Consider the following 14,607-nt stretch of genomic DNA (forward strand, 5'->3'; position numbering starts at 1 on the left):
TTACAACATTAATAATACAAGTAAAAACAATAAAAAAAACTATGGGCATCTAAAGACACCAGTAAACCAGAAAGCCAGGGTACACAGCAAAATACTGATTAATCAATACAAAACAATGTCAGCAGAAGACATGAATGATTGATTGACAGAGAATGAATTCCATGGATTCATCGAAGTATCATCATTGATCTGACGATGAGGATGATAATAAGCAGCTTGGTCAAAGTTGTCACTTTTTATAATCCCACTGCTCGAGTTTATGAAATCAATGATTTCAGTGAGAGATTGCAACCTAGTGCTGAGCTCACTCATCTGAGCTCTAAGAACGGAGTTCTCAGCCTCAACGTCCAAGTAAAGCTGCGAGGTGACATTGATGCTTGTCAGGATCTGGTTGTTATTCTTTGTGAGCTCAGAAACTTGGCCCTTTAGTTCATCCAGGTGCTTCTGTTTACGCATCCGAGACCTGCGGGCAGATTCCCTGTTGGATTCCATTCTCTTGCGCTTCCTTTCATCTAAATTCTGCTGAAAATCCTCCGATGAACTCAAGCTTCCCTGCGTGCTTGAAGCTGAGGATGCTCCATTGCTTGAACTAGCCATAACAACAAATATAACAGAAACAAAAGAAACAATAACTGGCTTTAGGACCCAGAAATTTTATTAGAACTTAGATTTGGGATTGTTTATGAAAAATGGTTACGCAAAAACTAAAGAAAACAAGGGATGGTTATGGGATTTCGATCAGAAAGAGATAGATAGTTCATGAAAACACGTAGAACCAGTAAAGGAAGACAACGGAGAAAGATTGAACAAGATGGGTCCTGCGCCCAAGTGTAGAGTTGATCATAAAACCACAAAGGAGGATTTCACTGAGTACAGGAGACATTAGTCTCAAACACCATGAACAAGATGCTGATAAGCATTCAAAAGTATCAATTTGCTTTGTGCAATTGATGAAGCAACCAGAGATGAAAGAGACTGATCTGTTAAAAAAACTAGAGGGAAATATCAAGATGAGAAAGTAAAGAGGTTGATGAAGGATTTTATTGTGAACTCCATATATGGAAATGGCCAAATGGCCATTGGAATCTGGAAACAGATAAAAGAAAAGAGAGAAAAAAAGGGTTGGGAGTACGGTCTTTGTAAAAAAAGAAGTAGCAGTTGCAAAATTGGTGTTGGCAAGCTTGAGGTAGGTGTAATAGTTATTAGATAGCTATCCACTGTGAAAACAGTTAAATGTTATTAGATACCTTTAACAGTATGAAATTAATGCACGTTCAATATTCATCCATTGAAAAACAGTGGGAGCTGTAAAGTTTCCATGATTCTTAATCTCCCAACTACCTTATTTATTTATTTATTTAATTTTAAGAATCCGACAATATCCGGACATTCATGTACGAGAACTGGGTTTCTTTTAACAATGTCTGAAATTGTTGGCTGGCTGGCTGGTTTGGACTATGGACTGACCGAATTGATATTTGACTTTCCAGAGGGAAAATAATTAATAATGGGAAATGCTTCAACACATGTATATGCCATGGAAGGTTCCTAGTTGCTTGCTGCAAATTGCATACATCGTTTATTTAAGAAAAATGTGGGCGCAGGTCATGCTCAAGTTGATACCTTGAAGGAACCTTAACCAGGGTCCAAGCTTGGTTACCTTGATTAAAGCTTAAAAGTGATATTCAAAAGGTTTAAGAAAAACATGTATCGTTTTGTGGCCCAGGAGATAACCATCTACTTAAATGATTGTTACAAACTTCATGTTTTTTTTCTTAATTTTTAATATCGACATATTTTTATACTCAAACGATTTTTTATCTTATTTTATTGACGACTTACAAATATCATATAGATATAACTATTTAAATTTAGATTCTTTAAATAGAATAACATTCTCTTAGACTAATATATTCATTCAATATGTTAAAAAAAGATATTAAAATAAAATAAATAAATAATTAGGGCAATTGAATAACATTTTCTTAGACTAATAAAATCATTCAATATGTTAAAAAAAATATATTAAAATAAAAATATAAATAATTAGTGCAATTGAATAACCTATATTTTACAAGCATCCGGTAATTAAAAAAATCATTGGTTAAATGCTATAGACATTATTTTTCGTTCTTTTAACAATTCTTACCTGAAAGAGGGAGAGGGAATATTTTTTCCGTTTAACATGATTTTCAAAGTAAAACATTAGAGTATCGTAACGTTAAAGCATCTTTAACAAAAACAACAGGTTTCGCATAATTAATACATGTAGTATTCACACTAAACCACTCCATAAAATTGTTATTTTTTTCTAATGAGGAATTCCTACTTGGTTTAACCATAAAAGATGGGAAATATTATTTAAGTAATTCTTTAATATTATTTTATTAAATAATATTATTTAGACAATTTTTTTTGGATAATTTCTTTTTTATTACCCAAATAGAAAACCTGCTACAGCAACATGATACAAAAGAATCAGAGTTTGAATATAGTGATCAACCTACTACAAAAATCGAAGATCACACTATATTTCAATTCCTAGAAAGAGTAATATTAACATTATCGTTACTATTGAATTTCCTATTACTTAAGTGCAGACCAACTATATCTCTGATGGCATGGAACAGTTCTTGAGCATTCTTGGATCGACCTTGAAACATTCTCTTGTTTCTTTCATCCCACAACAAGTAGATAGTGGCGTTAAAGGATATCTTCAGGATCAAAGTGAGCATTGATTTTCCTTTCCAAGTTGTGATTGCCCTTGCACAAAAAGTTTTCCATGAACAAGGATAAAACTGAAGGCCTTGCGGAAAGAGAGAAAATAGATTTCCAAATGAAGTCAGCCATAGGACATAGAAGGAATAAATGGTCCCTTGTTTCCAAAAGATCATCACAAAAAACACAAATGCAGTCAGTGATCAGCCCCATACGTTGGAGTATTTTTCTTTGTAGGAAGCCTATCAAGTATTGTCATCCAAGAGATTAAACTATGGTTAGGAATATGCATAGGAAACCAAACTATATTCTGCCAGGGAACACGAATTCTCTTGTCTCTAATAGCAACCCAAACAGCTGTCATTGTCGTAGCTCCTGCAGACAGAATAGGACGAGCTTCTGGTCTCAGTTTGAGGAGTTTCCTTAAGCTCCAGCTTTGTGATGGTTGAATGTAAACATTCCAGAAATCCTTATCCTTAAGAACATAGCATTTAATCCATACTACCCAAAGTGAACCTTCACCTGCAAGAATATTTTTAATGAGTAGGAGCATGCATGCTTTATTCCAAGGCCTCCCTCGGATTTAAGAAAACAAATATTGTGCCAGCAAACTCGAGCTCCAGAAGCTTTTTGATCAGCTCCTTTCCAAAAAAACCTTGAACATAATTGTTCAATTTTTTTGAGAACAGAATGAGGCAGGAAAATTACGCTGTTAAGGAGAGAATCCGTGTTTAAACTTTGGAGATGTCATTGTTAGGAGGGACAACTTCGAGTATCTTACATGAAAATTTTCAAATTAATGTACTACTAATATCAAAGAGTACTTTGAAGCCTATGCAGCTGAACCATGGACGTACCTTTTGTGGCCTTGTGTCAGTGAAACAACAAGATTTGAATTAGAAAAAAATATTTTATGTAAAAATATATTTTCAAAAGTTTGCTTAATAATATTTTTCTTATAATATTAACTATTCTTTAAACAAGTTATATATATATATATATATATATATATGTTTTGATTTAATTAATATTCAATTAATTGATAATATCAACTCAATTAAAAAATTCAATATAGTATAAATCTTAATGTTACAGGCACATGCAATGCATGTGAACATTATTCTTCAAATTTATAAATAAATAAAAGTATTCTTCAAACTAAAAAAAAGGTTAAAAATTAAAACACGTAGAAAGCGAGGAATTAAAGATTTTTTTTTTGGGTAAAATGACTGAGATAATGTGTTGGAAAAAAAGAACTTCTCACATAATGTCTCTCGAGAATTATATTTTGGACTAGGGTGAATAGTGCATTGAAATGGGAAATACGCATAAAGTATTATGCGTCTTCAGTTTGTCCGTGAAATATGCATGGGTTGCAATGCGTCTTTAGTTTTTCTCAAACAAGACACATGAAAATGCCAAGCAAATGAAAAATGATCAGCCATGGGATAGACACACGCGGTCTATAATCCTGAAAAAAATTGAAGACACTATATTCCCGTTGTCAAGTGATATTGTAGTAACCATCCTACTTTAAGAAATAATTCACTAGAGATCTTATGTGAATTTTCTTTTCCCACAATATTATTAGGCAATTTTACCAACTTTTCTTAACTTCATTTTTATGTTATATAATTTTTTTTTAAAAATAAATTTTCAAAGTATTATTATTATTATTTATTAATCTGAAAAATGATCGTCCCTTTTTCCCATATGTATGGGGTAAGGGGAGGTAAGATAGTAGGCTACTCCCAACACCAGGTTGAGAGTAGCTTCCGTAAGAGACCTCTGAATTATGAAATGCCCTCCGTGGGACTCGATCCCACGACCTCAAGGTTAAGAACATTGTGCTCTACCAATTGAGCTGGATGGTCATTTTTAAAATGATTGTCCCTTGTTCTCATATGTAATGGGGTAAGGGGGAGATAAGATAGTAGGCTGCCTCCAACACCAGGTTGAGAGCATCTTCCGTAGAAGACCTCCGAATTATGAAATGCCCTCAGTGGGACTCGATCCCACGACCTCAAGATTAAGAACCTTGTGCTCTACACATATATAATAAAAATATCATAACATTATAGATTTAATTAAAAATAATAATTATGAATCCTATACTTAAAACGAATACGAAAATATTAAAAGAAAAGTTAAAGAATTAATAATAGTAACCTTTTCCGGCCGAAAACACTTGTCCCAGTGCATGTGCAAACTGATGTTTAGTGTTAGGCCGATGGCTTTGGTCCACCAACTTGCAAGTTGCTCCCCATCAAAGCCTATATAGTAACAGAGAGAGTGATTAGATAAGGATCGCATTTGCTTTTTCACTACAAAAGATTCCACCACGCACATCATCTTCCTTCCTTCCTTGTACCTTTATCCTATTCCTACCTTTTTTGTGGACGCTTTTTTCACTTGCACAAAGATGGATCCACCGGCGGTAGGAAGTGATTGACTTTTTTTAAAAAAAAATTATTCTTTTTATAATTTATTAATAATTTAATTTTATATCTATTGAAATTTTATAATTTTACATCTTTAAATTTTTAATATAACTTTTTAAAATTCGTATTCTTCGTATAAATGTTGGAGGTACATTTCCTCACACAAACAAAATCATATCCCATGCATTCCTTCATGTCAAAGATTCATGTTAAAAAATCACATTTAATATCTTAATAGTGTGGATTTGATTGAGAATGAGTTGGGGTCATCAACTTGATTAAATTATAAATGAAGCTTTTGTCCAAGGACAGCTTATTTGAAAAGAATGTATGAATTGATTAATTACTTAATTTGTTATATGTTATACGAAATCAAGGATTGAATAGGATCACAAGTAATGGTTAAAGTCAGAAAGAGAGAGCTCTAAAGTATACTCCTCACATGACGATGGATATAAACAATATTCCCTCATTCTGACAGGCTGTAAGCTACGTAATTGAATACGACAACCAAACAAATAGTATAAAATCTTGAAGCCAAATTTTGCTTTTGGTCCTTTTAATATACTCAAATGGTATAGTTCTGTTGAAGGTAAAACGGTAATTATATTGTTTGTTGACAGTTCATCTCTTTTTATTTGAACAAAGAATTATAGGTAATGATTTCGGTGAGATGAAGAAGATGATATACCGTGTAGAGAAAGATTGAAGGAAAGAAAGAGAATTCAATATCCTTTCTTCAGCTATGTAGGTTGACTTATACACTAATATTTACTAGTGTCAAACTTAGGGTCGCGATGACTATTCGTATATGGATAAAACTAATAGATATGACTATCAGATAGCAAATTTAACTTTAACAGATCACATGAGCTAATCAGTGATCATGTCAAGGGATTGTAGCCGTCCGAATAATATCATACTTCGAAAACTTCTTGAAACTCCATAGGCCTTTAATTCCAAAATTTAAGCATAATAGATGCACGAAAACGAGAATTGGACAAGATTTATGTTTGACGGACATTGCAATGGCAGTGAACGAGTTAGTGAGACCCTTGTAAGATGGCGCCAATTGGAGGGAGAACATAACAACATGACATATATAAGGTAAGCCTACTGTCTTGTCTGAATCCTGTACACACCCATCTGCTTGAGAGGAGAGGTTTGGTATAGTGAAGCCATATGGAATATCATTTCGTTTTGGTGGGAATGATTATGATTTTATGAATAAATAAATGAATGATGTGATTGGGGGTGGTCCACTGGTCCCTCTTCTTCTTCAACCTACACACCTGCATGAAAACTTATAGCTCACCGTTTACTCTTACCAAATTCAATTTATCTATTCATTTGAGTTAAAACTTTAAAGACTTCCCCACCATTGGTAACGAAAAGAGCACGACTTTTCTTATGCATCATCATAACTATTCATAATTAATATATTATCATTAATAATCCCTGCGCCTCTCATCATTCAAATCTTAGCTTTTGAGTTCCCACTTTTATTCAATTATCAGTCTGTCTAGCTTTCTTGTTAATCATCATATGCATCTTTAAACCGATACCATTTCCATGATAATGTCTTTTCATTCTTCTCCTTTTCCTCCTTAACAGTTTCATTCTTCTCCTTTTCCTCCTTAACAGTCAGCAATGGCTCCTCGTTTCTTCAGTTTTCCCTCTAAAACGAAGGGCATGCTTTCATCTTGTTATTGTTTCTCTTTGTTTTGCTTCAGATGCTGAATTGAAAGCCCTGTTTCACTTTTAGCTTTCTGGGGTTTACTTGGTGTTAAGCTGTTCTTTTGACAGAGCATTTTGTCTAGGCTTTATTGAATTTAGGTGCTGTTGTTGCTTAGATCATCATGATCTTTGATGTCGGTCTAGACTTTATTGCAAGATGGACGTTAATTGGCTTGAAAACTCTGAATTTCATTTAAAACTTTGCAGAGAATCAAGGAAGTTTCCCGGTGTGATGCTTGTGCTAGGCTAGGCGCTGTCATCACAATTTCAGATAAATTGTACTTCTTCCTCTCTCCCATTTTGATTTTGTTCCTTTTCATCCTTTTGCTTTTAGTTTTCTTATATACTCAACATGGATTTGAGAGTTGCCTATGATTTTGATGGCTGCAGAATTCTTTTGCAATTCATTCACTCAGCCAGCCCCCCTCCCTCTATATATTGCATGTATTTGTGGAATCACCATAATGAAAAAAAATGGATGAGACTTTTAACAAGGGTTAATTTTAACCGAATTTCTAACATAATCGAGGAAGCTTGTTACTTCTACTTTAGGTGTTCGGATAAGGTTTTAGGGAGCTCATGAAGCAAATGTTGTTGTTGGATGTGTACATTTGCTTGGTTGATTGCAAAGTTTGATTAGAATGGAAATACTCTAGCAACCTTGATATGCAGCTTAGGAGCCTAGAGTTTTCCCAGTTGGAACTTTGAACTTTGAAGCACTTTATGACCCTTCCATTGATTGCCTTTCCATGAGGTCAATAATGCTGCCTGTTTGCATCTCTTATCTTTCAGAACATAGCTTTATTTGTTTACCTGTGCATATGTCATTTGTTCTGCAAAATTCATGTCTGATATCTTTATTTGAAGGTATCTTGATACTGAATTCTTAGGGGATTATGTTGGTTTAAATAGACTAGAATTCAGTGAAGAACAGAAAACCTTTCAATGCATGCCCACGCTGCAGCCTGCAGTCGATTCATCCCGTAGTTGCTACGGTTTTTGTTCAGTGAAATTATTCCGCATCTGATGAGGAATGATAATCAATGTGTTGTTTCATTCTTGGATTTACAGTACACAAATCAAGTGTGACTTTTAGGAGTGATAAGAAGTAGATTTTGTGTGAACAAAATGATTTGGTAGATCCAGTGGCTGCATGGGAGGCATATTTCATCTTTTTGACTTCCATCAAGGCAGCATGGCCAGAAAAGTACTTGCAAAGAAGAAACATGTCGACGGTAAGCGTTATTATCTTCTTTACGCGTCGGGAAAAAGTCGCTCTCGAATTCTATGATCCAATGCAATAATGCTGTTGTTTTGCTGCTATGCAGTCCTGGAAGCTCCGCGAAATAGCTTGGAGCTGCAGTTAGACCCTTCTCAGATCTACTATGCTGCAGGAGATCTGCCAGTAATTTTTTTTCTACCTTCTGATTCCTTTTTTAACATTTGAGACTATGTTCTTTGTGTTGCAGGACCGTCATCTAATGATTCAGTCTAATTAAATTTATTGAAATAAAATTATCATGTAAATATTTCTTATGTATCTCTCCCTCTAATTCACATAAAATTTCAGAGCTCTTACCAAGTGGAGGAAGAATTGTCGGGGAGGAACTATTATCAAACCAAGGCTTCAATGAAGAAATTGCTAAGTGAGGAGATGTCCAAACAGTATAACACCAGACACAATTCACCTAGTATTGTTGCCAGATTGATGGGGATGGATCCGTTGCCATCTGATACAAAATCTGTAGTTCAATCGGTTACGAAAAAGAGTGATAACCGGCAAGTCGAGCTTTCTGGAAGGGAAAAAAATGTCAAGGGCTCTAACTTACACTTCTTGAAGCAAATGGAAGTTGACTCTATTTACAGTACAAGAGACAGAGATGCTGAGAGATGGAACACCGAGCAAAAGTTCGGAAAGCCTAGGCGTCGGGAACATCCTCAGGAGGAAGAATTGCAAAGGTTTAAGAAAGAATTTGAGGCATGGCAAGTGGCCAGGTTTAGGGAATGTACAAAGGTTGTTGATGTTGGAAGCATTTCTGCACATCAATTCACTCAAGAGAAACAGAACAAGGAAAGGAAGGCACATTATGTGGATTCAGTACAAGCGATGCATGGGAAGCCTTTGCAATCCAAGAGGCTTGCAGTACAAGAAAAGGGCTTGCAACATCAGATGTATAAATCAGAAGACTTTACATCCCGGAAAAATGAATATAGACGACAAAGCATAAATAAAGATTTTCGTGTACCTTCGACTATGGATTATAATGAGAAACTGAATGCTGCTCCCACAAGAATAGTGATCTTGAAGCCTGGTCCTGATGGGATTTATGATCATGGAGAATCGTGGACCTCTTCACCTAGCACTTTCCAAGGGAGAGCTAGTATGGAGGATTTTCTCGAGGAGGTAAGGGAACGACTAAAATCGGAACTGCAAGGTAAAGCTCTTAATGGAAAAAAGAGTTTTGTGGTCAGAGGAAGTGGAATTGAGACCCCTTTCAGTGAAAAGCCATCATCTGATCCAAGACAAATTGCTAAGTATATAGCGAATCAGGCCAGAGAAAATGGCAGTAGGGATTTCAGAATGAATTTAGTTCGATCGGAATCAACCAGATCATATAGAAGTGACATTCCGTTCAATGAACCAGGTTCCCCTGAGTTCATCGATCGAGATACAAGAAGATTCTTATCAGAAAGACTAAGGAATGTGCTAAAGGAAGAAACACAGTTTGATGTACCAATAGTTTCCACTTGCAGCTCTAGATCATCTGTGTTTGATAATGGAAGGGAGAGGATTAAAGGAATGCAATACTTGTCAAAGTCCGGGAATGAGCAGAGTGACTGGGAAATTGTTAAACATGAACAAGAAATGCAAACCAGATCTTTCAGGCATGGAGATGATATTTGGCCGTTAAACAGTGAACCTTCCCCTAGAAATCTCATCAGGTCCTTGTCCGCCCCCGTCTCTGGAACATCATTCGGGAAGCTGCTTTTAGAGGACCGCCATGTTGTAACTGGTGCACAGATCAGGACGAAGCATGAGGGCATTGAAACTACATCAGTAGACATTAGAAGAAGGAAGAAAGGGAAGTTCAACTTGAAAGAAAAAGTTTCCAATATTAAATACGGTTTGACGCTTAGGCCGAGGCTATTCGGCAAGAAGATTCAATCCATGGCGGAGTCATACGGTGCCGATAATGATCTTACAAAAGATATCTTGAGTGGACCAACAGTTATTATGAACTTTGGCAAGAGCCATGTAAGAACTCTTTCTTGTTTATAAACTGAGAATGTTTTCCATCAACTTTCCATTTCTGATTGTTTTCTTTGTGGTCTTAGGAGAATCCTACAGAGGTACCTCCTAGTCCGGCATCCTTTTGCGGCAGTCCTCATGAATTTTGGACGGAGGTCGATTATCTCAGCCCGATATCAACACCGGATGTGACTTTGGGAGAAGATAATACCGTGCCTCTGGCTTTCAGAGAGATCAGTTCTAATTTGAATGGTATGCAACTTCCCCTTTCCTGCATAATGTACATGAAACGTACTTGTTCTTATTTCAAACCTAGCTTTCAAATCCTTACATGACAATCTTTTTTATTTATCGATCATCGATCAGAGCTGAGAAGGCAACTGAATGAACTAGAGTCCGATGAGGAAAACCGCATAACCGTCAATCAGGAGGCTACCGAATATGAAACAGTGAATCCAGAGGACCATGCTCGAGGATACGTAAGAGATTTGCTCATTGCTTCCGGTTTGTATGATGGTTTGTGTGACAAAACCTTCTTATCAAGGTGGGATCCATTAGCGAAGCCTATCGGCAAATCCGTCTTTGAACAAGTGGAAGAATATCATAGAAAAACAGCGAAGGAGAATGATAAGAAAGTGGATCACAAACTGTTACTCGATTTGTCTAATGAAGCACTTTCGACCATACTCGGGTCACCGGTGACCATGTCGAGGTTCAGGAGAAAGATTCTAGGTTCCACCATATCAACACCTCCGGAGGGAAGGAAACTATTGAAATCTGTGTGGGAGATTGTCCACATTAATTTATATCCTCCAAACGATAGATACAACTACACACTCGAGAATATGGTGGCCGGAGATCTAGGATCCGTCCCCTGGACTGGCTTGGTGGACGAGGAAACTAACGGTTTGGGAAGAGAGGTGGAATGGCACATTATTGGGGATCTGGTTGAGGAAATTGTGAAGGACATATGCATTCATGAAGGTTGGCATTTATGAGTGTTATAGGAAGCAAGATATTAGATTTAAGTAGGGAGACAAATACATAGAGGTGATTATTATTATTTTTTTTTACAAAGGTGGACGTTGATGCCTTGATGGGAGATTGCCTGTCCCTTGTACATATTATTTTGCGGAGTTTGTGACATAGAGAGGTTAACTTGATGAGGTTTATACATACGGTACATGATTGCTTATTAATAGTGTTTTCTTCATAAAAAAAAATCTTTTTTATTTGGGAATTTGTTGCTCTAATCTTATTTGTCTGATATTTACATAATAACAATAGTAGACGTGTATAGATATACATTAGTGAAATAACTTTATAATATTTTAAGAGGATGAATTTATAAATTTTTTAAGAGAAAATACATATTATTAATAAAAAAATATAAAAGGATAATTAAAATATATAAGAATTTATGGTTCTTCTGAATTTTACCCTGTTTTTTTCTCTTTTCTTTGGCCATCGTTAGTTTTTTTTTTTGTGATCGACGACATCATCAGTTTTGATATTGGTCGTCAACCGCCGGTATTCATTTTTCTTTATTTTATTATAATGTATCTTTGTTTTTCTTATTTTTTTAAATTTTAATAACTTTGCACATTTTCGATTGTTTAGTCGTTGTTTTCGTTTATCTTTTTTCTTAGGGTTGGATTTAACATCGCCACGACTGATCAAGAAGATTCTTAATTGTTATAATGATGGTCTTCCCTGCTTTGAACCATCAGATTGGATTGGATACGTGATTTGCGTTCATGGGTAGCTTTTTAATGTCGTTTGACTCTGATATGCGATCTGTCGGTGGTATCTCAATATCTTGATCCTATTTTGTTGTTCCTTTGTTGATGCGGTTAGATCTATTTGTATCTACCTTTTGTTTAAGATTATTTAGTTAGGTTTTTAACGTTTTCTTCATATTGTCCTTTTGTAATATTAAATGACTAGTTTTATTGTGTTAATGATTATAGTAAAATGTCTTTATTATATGTTTAGTTTATAATTGTAACTTTCATTATAATTTAATTTAATTTTTTAATAAAACTAACAACTTCTATTAAAAATAAATACGAAGTTAAAATTTTCAAAGAATGATGACCGCCCCACCAATCTTCTCGATTCATATCTGAATGTATGCGTCTCCATTTGCTCCATGACAAGCAATGCGATTATCTTGGGCTGAAGGCAATATCCAGGAGCGATGAGATAAACCACTGGGTTGTAGAACTACAAAGGCTACATATGGGCCGAGTAAAATTAGATGGAAAACGACCAAATCGATTTAATTTGATTGATTTAATGGATTTTGATTTAAAATTATTTTTTAAAAGTTGATTATGTGGATTTCATTTTAATTTTAAAATATACAATTATTTTAAACAATAAAATCAACTTTGATTGATTATTAAATACATATTTAAACCCAAACGCGATACTAAAACAGAAATTTGCTAGGCTTTACTACTAAAACCAGAGCCACAATAGCTCCTAATCCTTCCGAGGTTGAAGATGTGACTACAACACCCTTTCAAATTTATAAATTTGAACAGTATAATTAATTATTATTAAAGAATTTGATAAATGAATAAGATTAGAATGGTGTTATGTTATTATAAAATAAAATTGAATTAAATTAAATGGTAATGAAATTTACGTAGAAATATTTTTAAATATTTAAATCGATAAAATATTTGTGAAAATAAAAAATAAATAATTTGATTGGTTTATAAATTGAGTATTTTACTCTAAGTTCTTTCTTGTTACTTTGTTTTTCTTTTTTGTTCTTGTCGCTTCTTTTGGTGGTTATAAAATTTTCATTGATGTTTACGCTTTTGCATTCATTTAAGTGTAGAGGGTTTGTTTGAATCTAAACATATTTTTTAACTTATATAGACACTTTAAGGGTGTGTTTGGTTCACGGAATGTAAGATTACCAGTGGGAATAAAAGATTACCAGTGGGAATAAAAGATTACCAGGAAATAGGATTACTGGGAATGTTGTATTTTGTGTTTGGTTGATTTAGCAGGAATGTAAGATTACCGTGTTTGGTTAAAGGAATAAAGATTATTGGAAGAGAAAATAACCTCAGTGACCAAAAATGCCTTATAATATACGAATTTAACCAACTTTTGTTGGATTTGCCAAAATGACCAACAAATTCGCAACGCGAATTCCAATTTCGCAACTCAGTTTCCAATTTCGCAACGCGATAGTCAAATTCTCAACGCGAAAGTCAAATGTTTTTACGCGAAACACAATATTAATTTCGTAATACAAATGTAAACAGTATTGTCGCAAATCATCTCTAACCTAAAAGGCTAAAACCCTAAAGCACAACTCAGTCTCATCTCCATCTCTCACTCTCTACAACGACATCCGTCCCCATCTCCGACAAAATCCGTCCCTATCTCCGACAAAATCCGTCTATCTCCATCTCTCAGATCAACCCTCACAACCATTCACGGTCAGAAATGGAAAATCAACCACCGAGCGTTAGTTTTTTTAATCTCTTATTTTTATTTTAAAATTTTTGTATTATTATTAGATTAACCATTTCACTGAGATTGCTAAATTCATTCGGTTGCTGCCAATACTGCTAAACTGTTTAGTCTTTAATCCTGTGAAATTAGTATTTGTCTTTGTTTTGTCTTTTTGTTGAAGAAACCCTAAATCGCAACACCAAATTCACAACACGAAACTAAAATCGCGTTGCGATTTTCATTTTCGCGTTGCGAATTTAAGTTTCAGAAACTTCTTTTATTCGCCAAATTGAAACTTGAATGAATTGTATTACTTCAACCAAAAAACAAAGACAAATACTAACTTCACAGTGTTGCTAATTTAAGTTTGAAGAATAAACTACTACTCTTTATGTTGTCATTGAACCTGCACTAAACCTATATGTTGTCTTTTTAAATGTTTATATAAGTGTTTACTTCTGGAATGTTATCTGATGCATTTTGTGAACTATGATGGAATAATGACTTGGGTGAATACCGTGCTAGTTTGAAACATATTTGGCTTTGTTTTCACTGTTTAATATTATGTCTGTTTGTAGTGTATAATTTGTAGTTTCTGGTATATCTAACTTGGTATGTTTATTGTTTTTGTAGAAAAAAATTTCGGCTCAATTGACCTTAAGGAATAAATTAAGCATAGCCACTAAAATTGCGTCGACGCTTATACCTCTACAAAGAAAATTATTTGAGGATACTTGCTTCGGGCCATGGCTGAAAGTACAACATCCGGGTGGAGATGCTATGTTGACACATTTGTTTCTTCAGTCCATGACTAATGATCTACCCGAGGGGGTACAACGTGGTGATGAAGAGATATGGTTTCATTTTCCTCCGGCACCGGCGTATACTTGTTTTGGGCTGGAGAAGTTTTGCTTAATCACCGGTCTATGCTTCGTACACAATGATGTAGGTCGGTACACTAGTCATATCGCCCGCCCATCA

General features: G+C 34.9%; 2 protein-coding genes across 2 annotated transcripts; one reads left to right on the forward strand and one right to left on the reverse strand.

The window, feature by feature from the left end:
- Positions 1-47: 47 nt before the first annotated feature.
- LOC120127024 (bZIP transcription factor 2-like) lies at positions 48-8,959 on the reverse strand. Its single transcript, XM_039145033.1, has 3 exons — positions 8,949-8,959; positions 6,560-6,561; positions 48-975 (listed from the first exon to the last, which is right to left on the reverse strand). Exon 3 carries the CDS (start codon positions 595-597, stop codon positions 103-105), a length of 495 nt encoding a protein of 164 aa, XP_039000964.1. The 5' UTR covers positions 598-975; positions 6,560-6,561; positions 8,949-8,959; the 3' UTR covers positions 48-102.
- On the forward strand, positions 6,771-11,334 carry LOC120127023. The gene is made up of 7 exons (XM_039145032.1): positions 6,771-6,850; positions 7,976-8,131; positions 8,225-8,301; positions 8,467-10,152; positions 10,233-10,398; positions 10,513-11,192; positions 11,241-11,334. The coding sequence occupies exons 2-6, from the start codon at positions 8,050-8,052 to the stop codon at positions 11,142-11,144; spliced, it is 2,643 nt and encodes an 880-aa protein (XP_039000963.1). The 5' UTR covers positions 6,771-6,850; positions 7,976-8,049; the 3' UTR covers positions 11,145-11,192; positions 11,241-11,334.
- The last annotated feature ends 3,273 nt before the right edge of the window (positions 11,335-14,607 follow it).

The sequence above is a fragment of the Hibiscus syriacus genome, unplaced genomic scaffold (genome assembly GCF_006381635.1).
Source record: "Hibiscus syriacus cultivar Baekdansim isolate YM2019G1 unplaced genomic scaffold, ASM638163v2 tig00110462_pilon, whole genome shotgun sequence".
NCBI classification, from domain to species: Eukaryota; Viridiplantae; Streptophyta; class Magnoliopsida; order Malvales; family Malvaceae; genus Hibiscus; species Hibiscus syriacus.

Coding starts and splice junctions, on each gene's coding strand:
- LOC120127023 (XM_039145032.1), top strand. CDS start 8,050: ATGGGAGGCATATTTCATCTTTTTGACTTCCATCAAGGCAGCATGGCC. Junction 8,132..8,224: donor AAAGAAGAAACATGTCGACG/GTAAGCGTTATT, acceptor GCTGCTATGCAG/TCCTGGAAGCTCCGCGAAAT. Junction 8,302..8,466: donor ATGCTGCAGGAGATCTGCCA/GTAATTTTTTTT, acceptor ATAAAATTTCAG/AGCTCTTACCAAGTGGAGGA.
- LOC120127024 (XM_039145033.1), bottom strand. CDS start 597: ATGGCTAGTTCAAGCAATGGAGCATCCTCAGCTTCAAGCACGCAGGGA.